General features: G+C 35.8%; 1 protein-coding gene across 1 annotated transcript in view; it reads left to right on the top strand.

The window, feature by feature from the left end:
* The window catches only part of MSH4 (mutS homolog 4), a gene marked incomplete at its 5' end in the record, with an annotated part of 58,430 nt that overhangs the window by 35,624 nt on the left and 9,432 nt on the right, over positions 1 to 13,374 (top strand). The window contains 6 exons of the mRNA XM_077771139.1: positions 110 to 246; positions 2,078 to 2,184; positions 3,865 to 3,989; positions 4,822 to 5,022; positions 8,212 to 8,330; positions 9,639 to 9,767. Coding sequence (XP_077627265.1) covers positions 110 to 246; positions 2,078 to 2,184; positions 3,865 to 3,989; positions 4,822 to 5,022; positions 8,212 to 8,330; positions 9,639 to 9,767 — 818 coding nt within the window. The remainder of the gene's footprint in view (positions 1 to 109; positions 247 to 2,077; positions 2,185 to 3,864; positions 3,990 to 4,821; positions 5,023 to 8,211; positions 8,331 to 9,638; positions 9,768 to 13,374) is intronic.

Genomic DNA, 13,374 nt, shown 5'->3' on the forward strand with positions numbered 1-13,374 from the left:
GCAAGACCTTCATATTTATATATAAAATAATAATAAAATATGTTTTCTTTAAACAGTAAATAATTTTCTCACTAAAATTCTTTCTGTTTTTCTTGTTTCTGGTTACTAGGAATGATATCGCAGCTTGCAGAAAAATACAGTCTTCCTTTAAGGACAAGTTTTAGCTCTGCTCGAGGATTTTTCATCCAGATGACTATGGATTGTACAGCTCTTCCCAATAATCAACTTCCTTCAGAGTTTATTAAGGTTCAGTTTAACGTGTTGGCTAGGAAATTACTGTTTCTGATTTAGCAGAATTACACTTTACATTTTTCAGATGTTCCTTGAATTTTACATGCCAAATTTCTGAATGTTCTATATATTGCTTCTACTCCTATTAGCCCACACCTAAGAGTTATATTAATCTAAGAGTGATGTAGAAACCTTTTATTTGTTTATTTTTGAGAAACCCCAAACAGTACATTCACAGTTCTGGAAGCTTGGTATGTATAAAAAAAGGAAAATGATAAAAGGAAAGCTCAAAGATATTTTTTATCAAAGGAATTTGGAAAATATTGTACCATCTCCTGTTTTAGGTAGTTCTCAGTGCATATTTGCCTTATAAAGGTTTAAAAATCCTGAAGTGAAGAAATCTGCTTAACTTTTTAAAATCCAGTATTGCCAAACCTTTGCACCAGGGAAATATTTTTTTCCTAAATACACATTATCTTCCCCAGAGTACACCAGTTTGCAAAAGTCTAACACACTCTAATTTTGCTTCCTCTGCTCTCAGGGGTAACTTTTGGCAAAACAAACCATTTAGCTTTCAGGATTTTAAAATACACACTGTAATACTAAATAATAGGGGATAGATGAAGTAAAGAATGGGTGGAGACATAGTAATGGAGTTAGAGTTTGAGTTAGGTTCCTATGTGGGGCAAAGGCTAAGAAGTGTGAGAGAGGGAGTGTGTGAGAGAGGGAGTGAAAGTTACATCTGTCATGCATGTTACTTGGTGATAAAATGTACCATTTAACATTTCTATATGGCTATTTTAATTTTAAGACCTGTAAAAATAGTTGTGCCAGAAGAGACTAGGTTAAAAAATCCTACTTTAACTTTAGAAGTGATCTTTTCTTTTTTTGCAGACATTATTTGAGACTTCCTTTATGATGCTTTATCTCAAAAATTAAAGTGATTAACCTAAATAAATATACAGTTTAAAATCTGTATATTTTATTTTAGTTTTTACGTAGAAATGCATATTTTTATTAAAGAATAGGTATTTCTTTTTTTATAACAGTTTATTGTCAAGTTGGTTTCCATATAACACCCAGTGCTCATCCCAACAAGTGCCCTCCTCCATGCCCATCACCCCCCTTCCCCTCTCCCCCAGCCCGCCTCAGCCCTCAGTTTGATCTCAGCATTCCAGAGTCTCTCATGGTTTGCCTCCCTCCCTCTCCCCAATTATTTTTCCCTTTCTTCTCCCGCTTCGTCCTCCGTTAACTTCCTCCTAATCTACATATATGTGCAAACATATGGTATCTGTCCTTCTCTGCCTGACTTATTTCACTCAGCATAACACCCTCTAGTTCCATCCATGTTGCTACACATGGCCAGATTTCATTGTTTCTCATTGCCATGTAGTATTCCATGGTATAGATAAACCACATCTTCTTGATCCATTCGTCAGTTGATGGACAGTTAGGCTCTTTCCATGTTTTGGCTATTGTTGAGAGTGCTGCTATGAACATTGGGGTACATGTGCCCCTATGCATCAGCACTCCTGTATCCCTTGGGTAAATTCCCAGCTACTTCTGGGTCATCGGGGAGTTCTATTGTTAAGTTTTTGAGGAACCTCCATACTATTTTCCAGAGGGGTTGCACCAGCTTACATTCCCACCAACAGTGTAGGAGGGTGCCCGTTTCTCCACATCCTTGCCAGCATCTAGAGTCTCCTGATTTGTTCGTTTTAGCCACTCTGACTGGCGTGAGGTGGTATCTCAGTGTGGTTTGGGAAAATACAAATCAATACCACACTGTATATTTCATTTTATAGGAGTGTACACATATCTTAACATTTGTTTTTTCATTTCCTAGCAGATATCTAAAGTGAAAAATTCTTATACCTTTACATCAGCAGATTTAATTAAAATGAATGAAAGATGTCAAGAGTCTTTGAGAGAAATCTATCATATGACTTATATGTAAGCACATTGGAAATATTTGAATATTTGAATATTAATATTAGGCATTATAATACATTTCATCAATTGGCTCTTTTTCTGATTACAGAAAATTGTAAAATTATAAATGTTAGCAAAGAAAGATCATCTTCTGGAAGAACAATTAGAACTTTTAAGGTCTGTTACTGTGATTGGGATCACTCAGCCTCATAGAAGATTTGGGAAAATCTAATTGCAAAAAACAAATATATACATATTATAACTGATACCTCTATAGTATGCATTGCACCATGATGTAGAATTTGACACATCATGGACTTATATTGGGCTTAATTGAGCTTATTCTTATGGTATGTAAGCTCTCAACTTCTCATGGCATACATATATATGTGTATCACAATAGTGTCAGTCTCTTGCTGTTCATGGAACAGTAGCAATACAACTAGAAATAAAAAATAGATCATTCAGGGGGGATGGGGGCAAAAAAATTGATCATTCATAATTGGTGAACTGAAATGATAAAGACAAATATTGGACTTTCAAAACAATTTCAGCACATAGACCACAGAGATTATGGCATAGAGTAGGTTTGGGGAACATATTTCATCTTATAAGGGAAAAACTTTTTTTTTAAAGTAATCCCTGAATTCAACATGAGGCATGAACTCACAACCCTGAGACCAAGAGTCACATGTTCTATCAACTGAATCAGCTAGGCACTTGAAGGAAAATCTTTTATATTATATCACAGTATAATAACTTTGCCACATAAAAGCTTAAATAATTATGTTGTTAGGGTGTGTGTATGTGGGAGTGGGGTGGAGAGAGTGAGTGAGAGAACAGAAAATATATAACCTTTGTGTTGAATTTCACATTTGCAAAAACAAAATTATTAGCAGGTGGGATCTGTTGTAGTAGTATAGCAAGGGCCTGTTTGACTATAAAAATAATTTTATTAATGAAAATTCATTTTATTCTTATTTAATAACAGCAATAATTTAAAAAACATAGTGTTAACCCACCAGAAGGTACATTCTTTTTTTAAACATTTTTTTTTTAAATATTTTATTTATTTCTAGGAGAGAGAGAGAGAGACAGCGTGAGCAGGGGAGGGTCAGAGAGAGAGGGAGTCACAGACCGAAACAGGCTCCAGGCTCTGAGCTGGCAGTCAGCACAGAGCCCGACACGGGGCTCAAACCCACGAACCGCGAGATCATGACCTAAGCGAAAGTCGGACGCTTAACCGACTAAGCCACCCAGGCGCCCCTTAAACATTTTTAAAATGTTTATTTATTTTTGAGAGACAGAGAACGAACACAAGCGGGAGAGGGACAGAAAGAAGGAGAGGGAATCCCAAGCAGGCTCTGCACAGAGCCTGACGTGGGGCTCAATCTCACAAACAGTGAGATCATGACCTGAACTGAAATCAAGAGTCAAAACTACTCTTATATTTGACTCTTGTAGACTGAGCCACCCAGGTGCCCACAGAAGATGCATTCTTGCTACTAAGTGCTGTGAACTCAAGGAACTTCAATTTATTAATTTCTAAAATGAGAAAAAAGAACAATAGACTTTATTTGTAGTGTACAACTGAACTGTGAATGCTATTTTACCTTTGCAATGAATTTAATATTGTTTAATAATTATATTGTATATTCCTTTTTAAAAGCATTACCTGACTTACCAAACATATTCTTTCAGGATAGTGTGCAAATTGCTTAGTGAGATTTATGAACATGTTCATTGCTTATATAAACTATCTGACACTGTGTCAATGCTGGATATGCTACTGTCATTTGCTCATGCCTGCACACTTTCTGACTATGGTAGGTTACTTTCTTTAGGATAAATATGTTACATACTGAAATTTGTATACCATTCAAGCAATTTTATATAATAATGAATGTTTTATATTTCTTTAAACCTGAAATGTAGTCACTTGCCTGTGGTCTTAGACTAAGATTCAAAATGAAAAAAAGTAAAATTACCCTTAAACTTCATTATAAGGGTGTCAAAAACAATTTTTTGACCTTTTATTATGAATACTTTTGTGTTTATCCATGTGTTTCCTCCAGAGGCACGTAGGATTTTAGTGTTTACTTGTCGTCACTCCTTTTTTTTTTTTCTCCCTTTACCTTTGTTTCTATAAATTAACTATACATTTTGTGTCTGTTTTGCCTATCATCTGGGTGTTCGTTTTAGGCAAAATTTCTATAAGGGTTTGGACATAAAATTATTTTTATATTTGGTTTTACTCTATATTCATACCATATTGAAATGCTAAGTATGTCAAATTTGAAATAATGCTTAAGGTAGGAATTAAGTAAACGTGCAATTTTGTAGTACTGGTAATTGTTATTTAAAAGTATTATCAATGACTAGTTGACTTTTTTTAATCTATACAAATTTGAAAATGTTATGAATTGTTTTGGAGTTCAGAACAATGACAAGGAACTAAATCCTAGAGTTCCCTGGAAGTGAATAAAAGTTTGGATGGTGATTAGAATGTGTTTATTATAATCTAGAGGGACTTCAGTAGGGGTTAGGATAAAATAATACCTTAATGTTATTGTCCCATATTGACCCTAGTAAAATCACATGTACAACACCACAGGTCATTAAATATATTAATCTTACAATTTTTTTTTTTTTTTTAAGTTCGGCCAGAATTTACTGATACTTTAGCAATCAAACAGGGATGGCATCCCATTCTTGAAAAAATATCTGTGGAAAAACCTATTGCCAACAATACCTTTATTACAGAAGGAAGTAATTTTTTGATCATAACCGGACCTAATATGAGTGGGAAATCCACATATTTAAAACAGATTGCTCTTTGTCAGATTATGGCCCAGATTGGTAAGTTATGGCTTTACTTTATACTTAGCAATTCTGCTGCCCATTTAAAATGTTTTGTGTGCCTGGTGCCTAATTAACCTGAGGACATTTGAGTAGGTTTTCTTACCTAAAAGTATAAGTGCCTATTATGCAGAAAGTAACTTTTGCTGTTTGCTATTGACGAAACTCCATCCAGTTTGGATTGTACTGCACTAAAAATTTTGTTGGATGTAACGGAAGTCAAAACTACCTTACTATAACTGTTAACATTGTATCAATTATTACTAAACTGAATCATATCATTTTTTCTGATTGAAAACTGAACTTTGTTGTAAAAAACTGAAGTAGGATAATCTGCTGCCTTTAATAACTCATGTAAGATTTTTACCAAATTATAACACTGGGGAGAGAAACATCTTTTACTTAATTAAAGGCTACCAGTAACTTGGGCACAGCAGTTGATACATTAACACATTATGTGAGCACATACATGCATTTAAATGACTGTCATTAGCCTAATATTGCCATGTATTTCTTAGTGTGGAAGCACAACTTAACTCTGAAAACTAGGTTTCCTAGAGAACTCTATGAATCAGAAATGAGATGATTTGCCCTAATGCAGTGGTTCTCAACCAGGGATGATTTTTGCCTCCCCTCCCCATCCCCCTACTCCCACAAATTTGACGATCTGGATACATTTTTGGTTGTCACAGCTAGAGGAGTGTGGAGTCCAGGGATGTTGCTGAATATCCTATGATGCACAAGACATTCCTCTCCCTGCTCTCCTCCGAATCCTCAACAAACCTAAGAAAAATTATCCAGCCCAAGATGTTAGTAATGTGGTGGTTGAGAAACCCTGGCCTAATGTAATGAATTGTAAGGGGAATACTGCAATAATAATATTGGTAGTGCAGATTTACACTTATTACTGGGAAGGAAAATCAGATATGAATGAATGAAGAGTAAATATTTTATTAGGTTTATGGTTTCATTGGATTGAAAAGGACATTTTAATCTTCTGATTCATATGTGACATAATAATCTTGACTTGTATTTGAATAGTTGTGAGGAGCTCTGTCCTTTAAAAAAAACAGGCTATGCACTTGTTGGACATTCTAATTATAGAGCATTCATTATACTATAGAATTGAAATCTGACTTTCTATAATTTCTCCTCATTAGTCCTAATTCTTTTATGCATCATAGAATAACCTAGTCTCTTTTGATAATAACCTCTCAAATATTAGAAGAAAATTATTCTTCTTCTCTTGTCACTCATTTTAAACCTCCAAAATACCTAGAAGTATATATAGTATCTCACATAATCTGATTGTAAAGGAAATAGTAAAACTTGAAAGGCATGGAAATTAAGAACATAGGCTTTGGAGCTAGACCTAGCTTGTCGAGTTACTAGCTGTGTGATTTTAAGCAAATTACTTAATTTCCTTAGTTTTCCTGGTTGTAAGTGAAAATTATAATAGTACCTAATTCTAAGAATTGTTGTAATGATTAAGTGAAATAATGTATATAAAATATGATGGATATAAGGTAAGGGTATAAGAAAGAAGGAGACTTTCTAGGCAGAGTAAGAAGATGTTCTAAAAACAGTATGGTGTGCCTAAGGAAGTACAAGATATCTAGAGGTTTTAATTCCTTTGTAGAGCAAAGAGTGGCTGTGAGGAGTGGTAGGATACACAGCCAGAGACAAGGGCAAGATCCAGATCATGAAGGGCCTTAGGTACTTCACTGAGGAGATTGAACTTTATCCAGAAATCTAAAGGGAGCTTTTGAAATTTAAGCAAGAGAATGGCACGATTGTATTTGACTTTTGGATAGATCACTTTGGCTGATGTATGGTTAGATGAGAGCCAGACCAGAAGCAAGATATCAGTGGGGGGCTTCTGTAATACTTTAGATTAAAAAAAAAAAAAACCAACAAAAAACGTAGAGCCTTTTTGGTGAAGGTAAATACAAATGAACTAAGGAGAATATACAAATGCATACCATATATGCTGTATCCTCCACCTGGGACTTTCACATTTATTTTCCAACTGATCCTTCCAGAATTCCTGTGAGTATGCTGTATTTAAGAGATCTACTTTCCAGGTGTGATCATTCTAATCACTATTGTTATTATTGTTAATTTTATTTCTAGTAGTCTTATCCTGACTTATGCCCTCTTTTCCTGCTAGTCCTTTTTCCTTAGAGAATTACCCTATTCTTCATCCTTATCTTGGTTTTAAATCCTGGAATAATCAGGGTTTTGTTTCTTCATTCCCATTATTTCAACATTTTGTTCTATATGCTTGATACTTTCCCCATTGAATATTTTCATCTTCTTATGATTTTGGAAATGATTTTATGTCCCATTCTCTACAGAGATAGGTGCATTAATCAGATTGATTTGCTTTCAAAGGGTGAATATTTTAGATTAGTTAACATGATAACTTTGCAGGCAGAAATAGTCTCATGAAAATTCACGTTTTAAAAGAATTAAATGTTTTGCTTTCATTCTAATTCTGGGTATTTCTATACGTTTCTAATAACAGATATTTCCTAGTACATCTTTCTGTAACAATTATATCAACTTAGGCTTCATAAGCATTTCCTTCAAATTTTCGTATTTTGAATGTTTTTTCATCTAACTATATTAAAATTTTTATTAAGCTTATAATACTTCTTTTTTTAAAGCCAATATATTTTTAAGTTTATTTATATGTATTTTGAGAGAGAGAAAGTAAGGGTAAGGGGCAGAGAGTGAGGGAGAGAGAGAGAATCCCAAATAGGCTACACTGTCAGCATAGAGCCCAACACAGGACTCAAACTCAAAAATGGTGAGATCATGACCTGAGCCAAAATCAAGAGTCAGAGGCTTAACTGACTGAGCCATCCGGGTGTTCCAAGTTTATAATATTTCTAGTGTACTTGAATTTATGCTATATTATTTGAACTTCCAAATAATATTGTACAATAGTAAGTGCAAGTATTTCCATTTATATATGAGAATGATGACACTGGGAGAGTCTAATTGCTGCCCAAGGATATACAATAAGTGACAGAGCTGGGACCATGTAGTCTAACTCTACATCCAGCGATCTTTCTACTACAAAATCCTTAGACCAGGCAATAAGTAATGAGTTGGTAAAAAGTGCAAAATATTAGTACTTATATTTTAAAGCGTTTCAGTTTACTTTGACTTTATATTTTCCAGGATCATATGTTCCAGCAGAATATGCTTCCTTTAGAATTGCTGAACAGATTTTTACAAGAATCAGTACTGATGACGATATTGAAACAAATTCATCAACATTCATGAAGGAAATGAAAGAGGTACCTAAACTAAACTTTTCTTATTTTAAACCCATGTTAAATTTTTCCACTAATGACCAGTTTTTATGTAAGAAAGTATCCTTATACCAGAACATGCAGATGTGCTTATACTCCTCTACAAGAGGCAGAGGGCAGTCAAAGACAGCTTCCTGCTTTATGTCTTATGTGGAAATGGAAGAGGTTTTACTGAAAAATACAGTTTTAGAGAAAAAGCTAGTATTATTGAACAAAAACATACTTTCATGTTTTTACATTGAATATATGAAAGACTTTTCAGAAAACAATGACCTGTTCAAGACCATTTTGCATAGTGTCCATCATTCCTGTTAGGCTTGATTTTAAAATAAAAGATCACGGGATGCTTTTAGAAATCATCATCCTGTGTGCCCCTTTAAAATTTTCACTTTGTATAAAAATGTAGTTGTCCTCACCTTTTTCTGATATGAGCAGATGCGAAGTTGACTTGAAGGGCTAAAGGAATTCAGTATAGCTTTTGGGCTATCTTCAGTAGGTAGGAATTAATGGATCACTGTAGAGTTGGATAACTTTTTGTACATGGGGGAGAATGGTTATTACTTATGCCACTGTGCATGACTTTTACATAATTATTTAATATGTATTGAGTATCTATGGGAGAATATAGCAATATACTAGGTGCTTGAGGTTTATTTTTAAATGGTCCTAGCTCTCAAGAAGCTTAGCCCCATAGAAAGGTAAAATGGCCATGAAATTTACTTTTATGTCAGGACATAATGCGGGTGGAATTCTATTTTTTGAGAAAGAGGTTAATACTCTTCAGGTGAGAAGTAGCATTTCTGTCAAAGTTAGTCTTTGTTGAGCATGGATTTAAATTTATTTGTTTACATATGAATCAATGGGCTTGGATACTTTCTCTTTAATTTTTCTCTCTTTACTATCTAGAGAGATGTTAAATTTGAAAAATAGTTTTGAGTGTGTTATAATTGAGAGAAGAAAATGACCATCTGTGTGCTTTATTTAGATATTTAATTCATTGCATAGTTTATTTTACGCTGTCTAAAACATCAATATTTTAGATAATGATTATTTACTCTGTGTTGTCTCAGCACAAATGCATGTATCTGTTTATGAACATAGCAGTTATTCTATTGAAATTATTAGTCATGAGATTTTTTTAGAAGAAAAGCAGTGTGTTAGTTTCCACCTACCAGGATATCTTTATAAAAATATGTTTCGAATGAATTAAGAGCCTGGATTTTTTCTCATTTTTTAAAAGGGTAGTGACAGCTGTTTGGTTATAATGAATAACATTAAAATTATATTTTTCAGATAGCATACATTCTACATAATGCTAATAACAAATCACTCATATTAATCGATGAACTTGGCAGAGGTACTAATACAGAAGAAGGTATTGGCATTTGTTATGCTGTTTGTGAATATCTGCTGAGCCTAAAGGTATACTTCTCTATCTCTTTTAAGTGTATTAATTCTTAGTCCTTTTTTGAGGTATCCTTTTATATTTATCACGATTGGATTTTACAAGTGCCTACAGAAAGCTCTCTAAACAATTTTAGGTTGTAAAATCATACCATAGCATATATATTTTTCTTATTTCATTTCTGATGGAAGCAGGAACAGCTAGTTTGATAATCATGGTGTAGAAAGGAGGAAATCAAGAAATACAAATAATATCAAAACTAGTCACTTGGATATAATCAAATTAAATAGCAAAAAATGAAAGCATTTCAATAATTGTCTCTGTGTAACAACATTGACTATGATGTCATAACATGAAATGAAACAGTAGGTATTTGAGGTCACTTTATGGAAAATTTATTTTACTTTCCCAACTAAAATTTCATTCCTTTAAAGAAAACAGGTTTTCACAAATCAAGTATGTAAAACAGACTATGGTTTTTGCTCTGTTATTGAGCTAATATGTAAAATATCAAAATATATATGGGTATGAAAAAACTTAAAAATACTTTTCCATATTTAAAGTTCCTTGAAATATCCCTAAAATGAAGTTCTTTACCTTAAATGAGACTCCATAATGATTTATTACATAGAATGAGAAAGATCATATTTTATACTTGAAGAGTATATGATAAATCAGAGGTAATGTTAATAGAGAACATTAGTCTTTGTAATACTGAATCTATGTTGGTCGGCCAGAATTTCTCATGTAAATAAGATAAATGTATTACTTGTCAGGATTAAAAGCTAGTATCTGTGATGGTTAATTTTAGATGTCAACCTGACTGGGCTACAGAGTACTGGACATTTGTTTAAACAGTATTTTGGGTGTATCTGTGAGGGTTTCTGGATGAGATATGTATTTGAACTGGTAAATGAGTAAAGCAGATTGCCCTTCTTAGTGTGGATGGATCCATCCAATCAGTTTTGAGTGGGGTCCAGTTGAAGACCTGAGTAGAACAAAAAGACTGACCCTTCTGGGAGCGAGAGGGTTACCTCTAGAATCACTTTTTCCTGTCTCTGGACTAGAATTGAAACATCAGCTCTTTCTGGATCTTGAGCCTTCCACCATTTGGACTGGAACTACACCATTTGCTCTCCTGGTTTTCAGGCCTTTAGATTCAGACTGGAACTATACCATCAGCTCTCCTGGGTCTTCTGCTTGCTGATTGCAGACCTGGGGAGTCATCAGTCTCCATAATCACATGAGCCAATTCCTAATAGCAAATCAGGCTGTCAGAGTCTCTCTTCCTTCCACGCCTCCCTCAACACACACACACACACACACACACACACACACCCTATTCTGTTTTTCTGGAGAACCCTGACTGTTACAGATTTTGGTATTGAGAGTGATTCTAGAAGAACAGAATTTTTAAGGATGGTTTTTCTGAATTGGTTCTGAGTGTCTGGAATTGACTCTGTAATCTGATTTGCTTTATTTTATTTATTTATTTTACTCAAAGACTTTTGTATTATTATAGTACATGGGCTGGGAATAATGGGAAGTGGTAGATGTAGTGGGCAACCATGGTCCAGATTAGTACTGGATGTTGCGGACGAAATGACACAAAGGACAAGACACACACAAAAGACAGACACAGACACAACTCCGGCCGGAGGAACAATTCTACGCAAGCCTCTCTTGCGGTTTATTTTATACCCCGGTAACTGGATACAAACTGAAACCTACAAGATGCATTCCTTTACCAATTAAGGGCAAGTAGCCAAACACATTTCAAGGACAGGGGGGAGCAAAGGGAGGAAGCGACCACAACATGTTTACTAAGAGGCCTGCTCACAATTCCAGCCTCCTCCTTATTTCTAAGGAGGGCATGTTCCCTCGTTTGTGAGCGGACCATTAAACTTGGATATTGTGTGCAGGCCTCCTGGCAGAGCATCTTGTTTGCAGGCATGCTTTGCCCAGGCAGGGAGCCCCGTGTGCAGGCACATCCCCGTGTCCCTAACCACGCTTTCTTGTGGTCACTGTCGGGCTCCCACAACTGGATGCCCATCCCAGTGGCCATGAATATGCTAAAGGTGCCACTGCTCTGCATGATGGTTTTTCCAGTTCTGTGCATCAGCTCCCAACCTCACATTCCAATCCTGAGACAGGAAGAAGTATTGAAGAACACCCCGGCTACCATGCCTGCTGCATAGCCCATCACAAAGCCCATCTTCATGTGGTTGAAGCAGCTTGCCTGGAACTGTGTCTAGAGCCCCAGAGCCACCAGGATCTTCTTAGCATTCAGGTCCCTGCACCATGGTGTCCCCACCTCACTTCTAATCTGATTAGATTTAAAGATGCTAATGACTCTATTTCCAGTAGTAGAGAGCACTAGTCATCAATAATGTAAAGGTGGTCTCAGCAGAGGAGGATTTTAATAATCAAGTGGAAAGGATGACCTGTTTGGTCGATACCAGTTAGCCTCTTTCCCCAGTTACCCCTGCCATCAACCAGTGGACTCATGAACAAAGTGGCCATGGTGACATGGATGAAGATTATACATGGACTCAGTAACAGATTTACACTCACCATGCTGACCTTGTTACAGCTGTTGCTGAGTGCCCAATCTGCCTGCAGCAGAGACCTATACTGAGCCTCCAGTGACCCCATTCCCTGACACGATCAGCCAGCTGCCTGGTGGCAAGTTGATTACATTGAACTGCTTCCATCAGAATGGAACAGTAATTTGTTCTTAGTGGACTAGACACTTACTCTAAATATAGATTTCCCTTCTACATGTATTGTTTGTACTGAAACTATTACCCATGAACTTAACAAAATGGTAATACCATTGTGGTATTTCACACAGAATTGTTTCTGATCAAGGAATTCACTTCATATCAAAATGCAGCAATGGCCCAATGCTCATGGAATTCACTGGTTTTATCATGTTCCCCACAATCCTGAGCAACTGGCTTGATAGAATGGTGGAATGGCCTTTGAAGACTAAGTTACAGCACTATCTAGGTGGCAGTATCTTACATGGCTGGGCAAGGTTTTCTAGAAACCTGTATATGCTCTGAATCAGTATCCATTTTATGGTGCTGTTTTTCCAATAGCCAGCATTCATGGCTCTAGGAATTAAGAAGTAGAAATGGGTGGCCTACTTGCAAAATGTTTGCCTCCTGTCTTCTGGATCTTATGCACTACTGGCCTAGAGATCTTAGTTTCAAAGGGAGAAGTGCTTCCATCAACACACAACAATGATTTCATTCCACTGAAAGATAAGACTGCCACCAAGCCACCCTGGGCTCTTCATTCCTCTGAATAATAGGAAAAGAAGGGAGGTACTGCACAGGCTCTGGGGACTGATCCTTACTGCTAGTGGGAAATTAGATTACTAATCCACAATGGAGGTAAGAAAGATATCTCTGGAATACAGGAGCTCTCTTAGGGGTCTTGGTAATAACATTCCTTGTGATTAATGTCAATTGAAAACTATAGCAACCAGTCCTGGCATGACTACTAATGGCCCAGATCCTTTAGGAATGAAGGTTTAGACCACACCATCAGATAAAGAACCATGACCAGCTGAGGTGCTTGCTGAAGGTAAAGGGAATATGAAATGTATAGTGGAAA

Source organism: Crocuta crocuta, unplaced genomic scaffold (genome assembly GCF_008692635.1).
Source record: "Crocuta crocuta isolate KB4526 unplaced genomic scaffold, BGI_CrCroc_1.0 scaffold125, whole genome shotgun sequence".
Taxonomy (NCBI): Eukaryota; Metazoa; Chordata; class Mammalia; order Carnivora; family Hyaenidae; genus Crocuta; species Crocuta crocuta.